General features: G+C 44.7%; 1 protein-coding gene across 4 annotated transcripts in view; it reads left to right on the top strand.

Annotated features, from left to right (window-relative positions):
- Nucleotides 1-13,037, top strand: part of LOC129858250 (relaxin receptor 1-like) — a 124,181-nt gene that overhangs the window by 65,683 nt on the left and 45,461 nt on the right. For all 4 annotated transcript variants that reach the window (XR_008759995.1, XM_055927357.1, XM_055927358.1 and 1 more), the window contains one exon: nt 8,081-8,186. Coding sequence is in view for 3 of the 4 variants with exons in the window: in XM_055927357.1 (XP_055783332.1) it covers nt 8,081-8,186 (106 nt within the window). In the remaining variant the exon portion in view is untranslated. The remainder of the gene's footprint in view (nt 1-8,080; nt 8,187-13,037) is intronic.

Below are 13,037 nucleotides of genomic sequence, written 5' to 3'. Positions count from 1 at the left end.
AACAGCAGAGCTTTCCTTTCAGCACCATGGAGTGAACTTAAACAAATCCTTGTGGATTTGTGTAAGTCGATAAGAGCTGCATTCTCCTTCAATAATAACAAATGTCAAAATTAGTTTTGACTTTTGAACCATACACAAACATTATTACATTTATGTTCATTAAATTCATGATGTTTATTCTTATATCATTAACACTTAGCTCTAAGTATAAGCAAATGCAAGCAAAAGAGCTGCAGCGAGGTAGGCCTATTTGTTCAACACTTTAAAAATGGACACCGACAGAAATTCAAATAGATTCCTCCAGAGTGGCGCAGCGTTCTAAGTCACTACAGACCCGGGTTCGATCCCAGGCTGTGTCCCAGCCAGCCGCGACCAGGACAGACATGAGGCATCACACAATTGGCCTACCCTCTTCCTGGTTAGAGGAGGATTTGGCTGGCCGGGATGTCCTTGTTCCATTGCGCTCTAGCGACTCCCTGTGGCGGGCCGGGTGCATGCCCTCTGACTTCGGTAGCCAGGCTTCCAGGTTAAGCGAGCAGTGTGTCAAGAAGCAGTGCGGCTTGGCAGGGTCGTGTTTCGGAGGACGCATGGCTCTCAACCTTCACCTCTCCCGAGTCCGTCCGGGAATTGCAATGATGGGACAAGACTGTAACTACCAATTGGATATCACGAAACTGGGGAGAAAAAATACCCCAAAAAATTACAAAATCAATTTAGAGAGATGTTAGTTCAGATAAATTCAGCAAGATGTTGAGGCCTCAACTTTACTCTTCTTTAAGTCACCACAGAAAAACACCACACAGAGACAGTGTCACGTTCCTGACCTGTTTTCTGTTTGGTATGTGTTTAATTGGTCAGGGCGTGAGTTTGGGTGGGTAGTCTATGTTATGTGTTTTCTATGTTGGGTTAATGGGTTGCCTGGTATGGCTCTCAATTAGAGGCAGGTGGTTTTCATTTGCCTACCTGGTTAAATAAAGGTGAAATAAAAATTTCCTCTGATTGAGAGTCATATTAAGGTAGGTTGTTCTCACTGTTTGTTTGTGGGTGATTGTTCCTGTGTCTGTGTAATCCACATGGGACTGTTTCGTTTGTTCGTTCGTTTTAGGTAGTCTGTTCCTGTTCTTGCGTCCTTCGTCTATATGTAAGTTCGTTTGTTTCAGGTCTGTTGCCTTCGTTTATTGTTTTGTAGTTTGTTCTAGTGTTTTGTCAGTGTTTCGTCTGTTTGTAATAAATTCGTTATGTATTCAACACCCGCTGCGCCTTGGTCCGTTCATACACCACCAGACGAACGTTACAGACAGAGAGAGAGAGACTCGGCTAGCCTACCATTTAAACTATTTTATTAGGCCTATGTGGTCTAAAAAATAAGGAAAATACAATCATGAGAATCCACTTTTATATAGAATACACTGACGCACATACAGCGCATTGTGCAAACATAACAAACCTCACAATATCAACTGGAATTACATGGGTCTATTACTGAACTTTTTGTTGAAAACAAATATTTGAATGGGAAGAGATTGCCACTGGCAAACATGGTTACAGACCAAACAACATTATATAGTATCTCCTCCTCGTCAAGAAAAGCACATGAGCTAATTATAATACACAAAGTAAGCAAAACAATGAAATCCTTCCAACATTGCCTAAAATTATGAATATATAAAGCAATAGGCCTATAACAGTTGAGATGTACAAACAATGGCATAAGGGAATGATGAGCGCATAAGAGGCAATCTGTAATTTTGATGAAGACATTAATTAGCAAGCTACGATGGACATAGTCAATACAACTATTTGTTCAGCACTTTTGAAATGTACAGTGACAAAATTCAGAACATGGGCCATTCTTACAGTATTCTCCCTGTACACCAAGTCAGAACCATAGGATAAATAACGGGGGCATATAAGCAGACAAAGAAAGCTCTTACAATATTCAATGATTTCTCTAACACAGGCTACAGGCTACATGTGCACCACCAAGTCAGAACAGTAGGCTAAGTTCTGACGGGGAAAGGGACCAAATTATAAGGGTGAGGCACATGGGTTACTAACAGCTTACTACACAACATACACTTGGTATTACTTTCTTAGCTACAGTATACATATCTCCCTGGCATATTACATAATTTATGCAGCAGCATACAATACATTTTGGGACCATTGTTGTGCTGTGCTCACTTGAACAGAAAGGTGGCGCTGGGGTCCTTCTTGTGGGCAAATTTAGTCATCAAAGTCTGTCATTCTCTGTATTTATGGTGCTTTCAAGACAACTGGGAACACGGAAAAAAACATGGTCGAATCAGAGCTCTAGAAATAGGCCCGAGTTCCCGACTTGGAATTCCGAGTTGGGTGGCTGTTCAAAACGTATTTTCTCAATCGGAGCTCTGCCCCACCCACCCTGAATGACGGGTCGCCACTGGGTGTTGTCAATCACCACTTCTCTCAGAATCATCTCTGTTGACTTCACTTGAAATACCAGAGTTGAACAGATTTCAGAGCTGCAGTGAAGTTAGCAGCTCTCAACTACTGTTATATATTTTAATTCAGGATAATAAATTCAAGTTTTGAAGCTTTACTTTAACTAATTTCTGTGAGTATAGATTACTTCAACCTAGATATTATAGGAGCCACATGTAACATTTTAGGAATAGTTTTGATTCCCATGTGTTTAAAAAAAACATGGTTTAGCAATGCCTAATCTTCCGTGGGCAGATTATGTGTGTAGACCGAAGAATCTGCCGGCACTGAATGGGATGCGTGAGATAATGAGCAGCATTTGTTCTGGTTTGTGGGTTTTCGTCACTGGTTATTTGAACGTATCAGGATTGGGCGAAGGCGGTGCTTAAACTGATTCACCTCGAGTTCTTTGCATCTGCCCACACTGATCAGAAAGGGGGGTGCTTTAGCTGAGATTTTCCTTTTGCGAGGGTGCAGGAACTCTCAATTTCTAACACGTCTGAACACAGATTTTAATCATGCAGATTAACAAATTACACACAATTTGTGGAAAACTTGGTAATTTGGGGAATGGTAACACTGCACAGTATTATTTTTTTTTGGGGGGGGGGGGGGGGGGGGGGGGGGGGGTACTTTTTACTTCTTTTTCTCCCCAATATCCAATTGGTAGTTACAGAGTGTGCAAAGCTGTCATCAAGGCAAAGGGTGGCTACTTCGAAGAATCTCAAATATAAAATATATTTTGATTTGTTTAACACTTTTTTAGTTCCTACATGATTCCATATGTGTTATTTCATAGTTTTGATGTCTTCGTTATTATTCTACAATGTAGGAAATAGTAAAAATAAAGAAAAATCCTTGAATGAGTAGGTTTGTCCAAACTTTTGACTGGTACTGTACATCAGAAATTCATCCAAGAGAATACTGTAAATCTCCTTTAGTCATTTACATAAACCATGAGTATATAAAGTATTTATTACACAGCAATGATAAAAGTATTTATTACACAGCCATTATAAAAGTATTCATTATACATCCATGATACGCATTCATTAATGATGAGCTACTTGGAATATTGCTATACTTTATGATGTATTTGACATAGCATATTATAGTGAATGGTTAAACAGCCATGGGTGAGCAATGCCCTCGGGTTATATTTAGCTAATTCAATGAAATCACTCTGTATGGCTGGGGTAAGCCAGTAAAACATGAGGGGGTTGAACTGGCGAGTGGATGGCAAGGCAGTAAAACATGGGGGGGTTAAACTGGCATGTAGATGGCAGGGCAGTAAAACATGGGGAGGTTGAACTGGCATGTAGATGGCAGGGCAGTAAAGCATGAGGGGGTTGAACTGGCAAGTGGATGGCAGGGCAGTAAAACATGGGGAGGTTGAATTGGCATGTAGATGGCAGGGCAGTAAAGCATGAGGGGGTTGAACTGGCAAGGAGAGGGCAGGGAAGTAAAACATGAGGGGATTGAACGGGCAAGTGGATGGTAGGGCAGTAAAACATGTGGGGGTTGAACTGGCAATTAGATGGCCAGGGTTTCAGATCCAAGGTACGTGCTCTTAATATCTCCAGAGCCGCGGCACTGCAGCTGACGCTTCAACTGACCCTGTGCTCCTCCCACATGTGTGAGTTAGTTGTTTGAAACCCCAACTCCAGCCACTTTAATAATGGGAATTGATGGAAAGTATGTAAAAATGTATCACTAGCCACTTTAAACAATGCCACGTAATATAATGTTTACATACCCTACATTACTCATCTCATATGTATATGTATATACTGTACTATATCATCTACTGCATCTTGCCATCTTTATGTAATACATGTATCACTAGCCACTTTAAACTATGCCACTTTATGTTTATATACCCTACATTACTAATCTCATATGTATATACTGTACTCTATACCATCTACTGCATCTTGCCTATGCCGTTCTGTACCATCACTCATTCATATATCTTTATGTACATATTCTTTATCCCTTTACACTTGTGTGTATAAGGTAGTAGTTGTGGAATTGTTAGGTTAGATTACTTGTTGGTTATTACTGCATTGTCGGAACTAGAAGCACAAGCATTTCGCTACACTCGCATTAACATCCGCTAACCATGTGTATGTGTCAAATAAAATTTGATTTGATGATTTGATTTGTTGTGTACTGTAAGGTCAAAGGTAGAACAACTATACTAACTTTACATGTAGCCAAAACGTATCGACTGAAGCAAAGTTTTGATATAGCAACTGCTTCACTCCAATTCTCCTGATGTCCCTAATCTCCAATTCTAACATTCAGATGTCTTTATTTATTTAAGTTTGTGGTTCTGGAACTGAATAATACAGGCCAGATGGAAGTCTAGCAGTTTCGAATGGTCCATTTGTGCTGCCTCGAGGCATTAAGTGGCCCTGTGTGGCTCAGTTGGTAGACAATGGCGCTTGCAACGCCAGGGTTGTGGGTTCGATTCCCACGTGGGGCCAGTACAAAGAAAGTATGAATGTATGTACTTGTAAGTCGTTCTGGATAAGAGCGTCTGCTAAATGACTTAAATGTAAATGTTAAGACAGTGCTTTAAACAGATGAGGATTTGTCTGACATCTCCTTGCTAGAACATTCCTAAAATGTCCTTATTTAGTTTCGGAATAATGCAATTTAATATTAACCACGACTGACATGCTATCAGATAACAAGCAATAAGCGTTTCCTGATTGAATAAACAGGTTTGTTTCCTTCCAAGACTGTGCATATAATCCTTTGATTATATCCAATGTTTTCTCAAATGTCTTTGGCAGAGTTAGAGGTTTTCAATCCATTAGTAACTTTATTGTTAGTAGGACAGAGGTCACTGATAAGAAAGTTTTAAAATTGCAAATTTCCCGTCTTTCAAAAATACTTTTTTTTTTAAATAATTTTTATTGGAATTTCACAATTTTCACCCATATTAAGAGATACAACAACAGAGACAAAGCAACAAAAAAACAGCACTCACTTACACATACCTGCGGATGTATATATATATACATATACATACACATACACGCACATACACACCCACACCATTTTCCTCTCCCCTCTTCTCTCACCCCATCCCCATCATTGCGTCTCTCAATACATACATTTTAAACAAACTTACAAACAGAAATGAAACAAAAAAGCTCAGTTTAAACTAAGAAGTTATGTTCCACACATGGAAGGTACAGTGTAATTCTGAAATACATAGATCACCACCATTCTAAGAGAATCCTTGCAGCATAATAGCTGATACCTCAGGTTCTAGGCAATTTAGATAGGGTTCCCATACTTTGTAGAACTGATCTGTTTTAGAATGCAATGTACATGTCAAATATTCCAGAGGCACCCATTCAAATAGTGTCGTATGCCAATCTTTAATAGAAGGAACCTTATCACTAATCCACTGTAAAAGGATGTTTTTCCTCGCTGCAAAGGTAAGGATGTTGTAAAGCCTCCTCTTACCCACAGAAGTAACATGCCTACTAGGGAGACCCAACAGTAAAGAAACTGGGTCCAATTCTAGATCAACCCCTAGGATCTTTTCAATTTCTTGCAGAACACCAGACCAGTATCTTTGTATTTTGGTACATGACTATAAACAATGTGTTAGGGTGCCTGTATCAGTTTTGCATTTAAGACACTGAGGAGAAGAGGAAGAGGGGCTAAAAGCATGTCTGCGATTTGGGGATATATGCAATATGTGTATTATTCTTAATTGAATTGCTCTAGTACGATTACATTTAGATATTGTTTTTGCGTATCTCCAAATGTCCTCCCACATCTCTTCGTCAATAGTATCAAAAATACTTTTGAAATGAGTGAGGAATATGAGATGTCACACTTCAGGTCAAATGCAAAACTCCTCTTCATTTTAGTCATTAGATATGCCATGCATTAGATGTCATTCTTTCTACAGATGTTTCTTTCTTTGAACATCAGAACATGATTCAAATGTGTCCTCAAATATGTCCCCAACAGTACATCAATATTACACTGCTGATTGTCATTCTTCCCCTAATTTAGTCATGACACAATATATGTGTACTCGATGACACTGATCAAAAAATTAACTAGTAATGAAAAAGGAAATCAACACTACAGAACTTGAAGACGTGATTTGAATACCCTTGATATTTTAGTATTCCCATTCCTTTATGACTGATTATAATTCCCCTCAGATATAAAGGATTTTTTTCTGATGATATCCACTTTACTGTATCCTATATCAAACACGGTCCCTTATCCATTTAAAAATGTCCTGCCGGAACCTGGACTTCTTGTCTTTGACAAATAATCCATAAACTACTCACATAATCACAGTCATCCTCTCTATTCCTGGAGCCTTCGAGTCAGCCTCTGACATGGCCCCAATTCAATCGATTGCAGCTTCGCATTGTTTCTCTGTGGCCATTCGTAACGGTGTTGAGATTGTGCCGTAACCTCATTCCACATCTTGAAATGTCTCCGCTAGTGCTATCGAATTGGTACCTTTTCGGTGGAGTAATGGGCAAATACGTTGTCTGGCGGGGGGCACGCGTTTGCGATGCAGAAGGTCTCTGATTTTAGCCTTTGTAAGAACAGTGTGCCCAGACAGGGAAGAAAGCAAAACTGCAAAGCAAACACAAGTCACGTGTCTCTAACGTACATAGGCAGTGATTAAGATTGGTCCCTGATGCTCTCCTATGTCTCTCGGATCTTATTTTTTTATTAGTTCACTGCTGATACAATCCCAAAATGTTTTGTATGTCAGCAGTTGTCACGCCCTGACCTTAGTATTCTTTGTTTTCTTTATTATTTTGGTTAGGTCAGGGTGGGACAAGGGTGGTATGTGTGTTTTTGTCTTATCTAGTTTTTTTTGTATGTCTAGGTGTGTGTGTCTAGTCTAGACATATGTAGGTCTATGGTGGCCTAGATTGGTTCCCAATCAGAGGCAGCTGTTTATCGTTGTCCCTGATTGGGGATCCTATTTAGGTTGCCATTTTCCAGTTTGGTTTGTGGGTTATTGTCTTTGTGATGTTGCATGTCTGCAATCATTGTTTATACGTTTCACGTTCGTTTTGTATTTTTGTTTGTTCAGTATATTTCTTTATTAAAAGAAGTATGTATTCAAATCACGCTGCGCCTTGGTCTCCTCTCTACGACATTCGTGACAGCAGTCAAAAACTTGAAAGTCTAATGTCTTGCCTATGCATTTTGGGACTGTATCAACAGTGGGTGGACTAATTAAGAAAATACCGAAAGATAGTTTGTGAGTGGATTTTCTCTTTAACGCTAGTTCTATAACAACAATGTTGTCCAAATTCCTTGTTGTAATTTATTTTCATTGCTATCTTTTTTTGGTCCAGTATGACTCGTGGATGTGCGTCAGACACAGGAGGCTGCTGAGGGGAGGACAACTCATAATAATGGCTGGAACTGAGCGAATGGAATGTCATCAAACACATGGAAACCATGTGTTGGATGTATTTGATACAATTCCACAAATTCGGATCCAGCCAATACCACGAGCCAGTCTTCCCCAATTAAGGTGCCACCAACCTCCTCTGGCGTTAGACAATAATATATTCTTCCTCTGTCTTGTCTCTTCCTCCACCAGTGCTGGGGGCTGTTCCAGAGCTGTGCCAGTGCAGAGACCTGGAGCTGGACTGTGACGGCGCCCAGTTTCACCATGTCCCAGCAGTGTCCATTAACGTCACCATGATGTGAGTTGACACACACACACCTTTGAGTAGTTCATAAATACTATGCACATAATGACGCGCACTCACACACACACACACACACACACACCTGATAGCCTTCTTTGTTGAGACATTTGCATCTGACTGGAAGTGTGCATACTTTTTTCTGTTTCTCCTATGAATTGGAAGAGAAAAAGGATTTAAACAAAGTGTCTCGCTCAGTTAGCTAATGAGTGTCTTGATGGAAGTTTGTTTGTGGAGGTTGGTTTAAGTCCTAGGGCTGTTCTCTGCTGTACTGGAACAGTCTTTTTGAAAGAGGAAAATGAAACTTGAATCTCTTTACTGAAGCTTGCTGAAACTTACTGAATTCTACTGGAATATCTTTACTGAAGCCTACTGGAATATCTTTACTGAAGCCGACTAAAGCCCACTGAAGCTTACTTGAATATCTTTAATGAAGTCTACTAATGCTACTGGAATCTCTTTACTGAAGACTACTAAAGTCTCCTGAAGCCTACTGGAATCTCTTTACTGAAGCCTACTGGAATATCTTTACTGAAGCCTAATAAAGTCTACTGGAATCTCTTTACTGAAGCCGAATTAAGGCCACTGGAATCTCTTTATCGAAGCCTAATAAAGCCTATTTGAATCTCTTTACTGAAGTCTACTAAAACATACTGAAGCCTACCGAAACTTACTGGAATCGCTTTACTTAACCTACTGAAGCCTAGCAAAGCCTACTGGAATCTCTTTACTGAAGCCGAATGAAGGCCACTGGAATCTCTTTACCGAAGCCTAATAAAGCCTATTTGAAACTCTTTACTGAAGCCTACTAAAGCATACTGAAGCCTACCGAAACCTACTGGAATCGCTTTACTTAACCTACTGAAGCCTAGTGAAGCTTACTGGAATATCTTTACTGAAGCCTACTGGAATCTCTTTACTGAAGCCTAATGAAGCCTACTGGAATCTCTTTACTGAAGCAAACTAAAGCCTACTGGAATCTCTTTACTGAAGCCGACTAAAGCCCACTGAAGCTTACTTGAATATCTTTAATGATAGCCTACTATAACCTACTGGAATGTGAGACAAACTGAAGGTAAGGATACAATTATAACAAAATGTATTTATAACAAGATGATGTATAAAATAATTCATACATACACAATTCATACATTATGCAAAAGAATGACAACAATGACTATAAATTATCACATCGAGCTCGCCCTTTCTCAGTCTCACAATCTAGTATGTCTCCCTATCATATTGGCCCTACATCGTTTAGATAATGGCCCATTTGGGCCCCATGTTTCTCATCCTTCCATATTGGGGACATCCAGTTCCACTTGACTATTCATCAACAAAAGAATGTGTTTGCTTGATGGGTAAACCTCGAAGGCCCAATTTGCATGCAGAATAATTCAATTATGTCAATTGCTTATCATCACCGCCTCTTCCTTCTCCAATTGGCTCAGCTTTCATCAAGGTGCTGTAGACTACTGCAGCATTTTCCACATTGTTCATTTTCAATTAAAATGCTTTCTTCACTAATTCAAAGTGTATCTCCGTAACCTCGGGTAAACGTGGCCATAGTGCTAATCGAGGTGGAATGAACTTAGATAACGATTCAGCTACAAATGTCAAAATTATGCATTATCCCTGTCACTCCATAAAGAAAGATGTTCCTCTTCTGTTTGGAATAATGATGTGTTTTATCACCAGTCCCATTTGAAACATAATTGGAAGATTGTTTGCATTCGGGACAACGTGTGGTCACATAGAAACCTTAACCCTCCCGTTGTCTCGGCGGGTCAGAGCGACCCCGGGCAGTTCCGAGTTGATTGCCCGTGTCTGTGTGTGGGTCGGAGTGACCCCGGCAGCGTTAGCAAGGTGTATGTTGTAACCCTCCTGCCCCTGTGTGGGCGGGGTCATAGTGACGTCAGAGGGGTCAGAGTGACCCCGGCGGCGTTAGCAAGGTGTATGTTGTAACCCTCCTGCCCCTGCCCCTGTGTGGGCGGGGTCATAGTGACGTCAGAGGGGTCAGAGTGACCCTCGGCAGCGTCACCTGTCGCTTCCCCCGTGTCTGTGTGGGTCAGAGAGACCCCGGCAGGCCGGGGTCACAGTGACCCAACACCACCACCTGCTGGATACTAGTAAAAGGTCCTGCCCCAAAATTGACATTCTCAACATTCCGGGCAAGGGCCTGTGTCGAATACGGCGTGTCTGCCCCAAACGGGCCCTTGGGCCCCGTGTGAGTTTGGATATCGAATCTAAAAACGCCCCCTACAAACTACTTTCCCTTGGTTGTGGAAATTGTGCCTTTCGGGTATGGCTGTTGTTAGACAACCTTCCCCTTGCCTCGGCGGGACAGAGTGACCACCGGCCAGCGTTACGAGTCGATTCCCAGTGTCTGTGTGGGTTAGAGAGACCCCGGCAGCGTGTAGCAAGGTGTATGTTGTAACCCTCCTACCCCTGTCTGGGCCGGGTCACAGTGACCCGAGCCCTGTTGTAAGCCCTGCGTTATGAGTTGTTCCCCTCTGTTCCGGGGGCCTGGGGTCAGAGAGACCCCGGCGGCGTTAGCAAGGTGTATGTTGTAAACCCTCCCCTCCTACCCCTGTCTGAGCCGGGTCGGAGTGACCCGGGGCCTGTGTTAGGAGTTGTTCCCCTCTGTCTGGGCCGGGTCGGAGTGACCCCGGCAGGGACCAGTTGTCCCCACCAACTCTGTGCACGACCTCGGTGCTATCACGCGGGTAGGCCAGCCGAGCGTCCCGGATGGGACCGAAGGGGCCAAGGGGCCGAAGGGGCGAAGGGGCGAAGGGCCGAAGGGCCGAAGGAGCAGGCAGGGCCGACCACGCGCCTCGTCCATTCGCGTGCCTCGTCCCATTCACGTGGCCACCGTAAGCAGGGCGTAGAGAGGCTACTAATATTGTCAGGAAGAAGAAGAAGAAGAAGAGGACGACGACGAGGACGACGACGAGGAGGAATACGACCCCGCCGAGCGTGAGCCCTCCGCCTACGACAGTAAGCAGGGCGTAGAGAGCCTACTAATATTGTCAGGAAGAAGAAGAAGAACAAGAACAACAACAACAAGAACAAGAACAACAACAACAACAACAAGAAGAAGAACAAGATGAGGACGATGATGAGGACGACGACGAGGACGACGGCGACGAGGAATACGACCCCGCCGAGCGTGTTGCCTCCGCCTACGACGCCTCGCAGTCCCGGTTTCAGCGCGGCTCAGGTCCTGGAACAGATATCCTCCAGCGTCGACCAAGAAGACGAAGAAGACTACTGCGATTCCGAAGAGGAGGACGTTTCGGAAGATGAAGACGGTGAGGAATACAACCCCGAGCGCGACGCGGACGACTACGGAGACGACTCGGCCTCGCGGTCGTGCTCCTCTTCGGAGGAAGAGCCGGAGGAAGATCCGGAGGAAGAGCCGGAGGGAGACGCGGCCGCTGCCCGAGAGGAGCGAGACAGAGAGCCAGATAGAGCCAGAGAGCCAGAGCGAGAAAGGGAGACGTTGCTGTCGAAAAACGGCAAAATCAAATGGTCCTCCGCGGCCTATCGCGGCCCGGACCGACCCCGCGCCATCCGCCCGCCCTGCCCCGCCGTGACGCCGGGCCCCACGGCCTACGCCGCGTCGCGAGCGCTCGACATCGAGTCCGCCTTCCGGCTGTTTGTCACACCGGCGATAGAAAGGATCATCGTGGACATGACCAATCTGCAGGGGGTGAGAAAATACGGCGACGGCTGGCGACCCATGGACTCCACCGACCTGCGCGCCTACGTAGGGCTGCTGATCCTAGCCGGCGTCTACAGGTCCCGAGGCGAGGCCGCGGCCAGCCTGTGGGACGCCGAGAGCGGCAGGACCGTGTTCCGCGCCACCATGCCGCTCAAGGCGTTTCACAAGTACTCGAGGCTGCTGCGATTCGACGACCGCCAGTCGAGACCCGCGAGACTCGCCACCGACAGACTGGCGGCCGTGAGAGAGGTGTGGGACCTGTGGGAGGAGCGGCTGCAGGCCCTCTACAACCCGGGGCCCGAAGTGACGGTGGACGAACAACTGGTCCCGTTCAGAGGTACCGTCTATGCATCTGTGTACGTACGCGTAGCGTAGAGAGCACGGGCAGTCTATGTATCTGTGTTTGTACGCGTGGCGTAGAGAGCACGGGCAGTCTATGTATCTGTGCATAGAGAGCGGTAGCAGTCAATGTATCTGCGTATGTACGCGTGGCGTAGAGAGCACGGGCAGTCTATGTATCTGTGCATAGAGAGCGGTAGCAGTCAATGTATCTGTGTATGTACGTGTAGTAGCACGGGCAGCGGTAGCAATCGGCAGTAGTAGCAATGGGCAGCAGTAGCAATGGGCAGTGGCACGGGCGGCGGCGGTGGCGGCTGCGTGTAACGTAAACGCAGTGCGCCCCGATGGTGAGCCTGTAACGATGACGCTGCTGCTAATCTCCTGCTAATCTCCTCTCCCTCTCCTCTCCCTCTCCTCTCCCTCTCCTCTCCCTCCCCTCTCCCTCGCCTCAAGGACGCTGTCCTTTCCGACAGTACATTCCCAGCAAGCCGGCCAAATACGGCATCAAGTCGTGGGTGGCCTGCGACGCCAAGTCCAGCTACGCTTGGAAGATGCAAGTGTACACCGGCAAGGCGGCCGGCGGATACCCCGAGAAGAACCAGGGCGCGCGCGTCGTCCTCGATCTGACCGAGGGACTGCCGGACGGTCACAACGTCACGTGTGACAATTTCTTCACCTCCTACGAACTCGGGCAGCGGCTCCTCGAGAGGAACCTCACCATGGTGGGCACGGTGCGAAAGAACAAGCCCGAGCTCCCTCCCGCGCTGCTCCAGTCCAAGGGCAGA

The sequence above is a fragment of the Salvelinus fontinalis genome, chromosome 6 (genome assembly GCF_029448725.1).
Source record: "Salvelinus fontinalis isolate EN_2023a chromosome 6, ASM2944872v1, whole genome shotgun sequence".
NCBI lineage: Eukaryota > Metazoa > Chordata > Actinopteri > Salmoniformes > Salmonidae > Salvelinus > Salvelinus fontinalis.
Note: the sequence above shows the minus strand (reverse complement) of the source record. Positions and strands in the feature narration are given on the sequence as shown.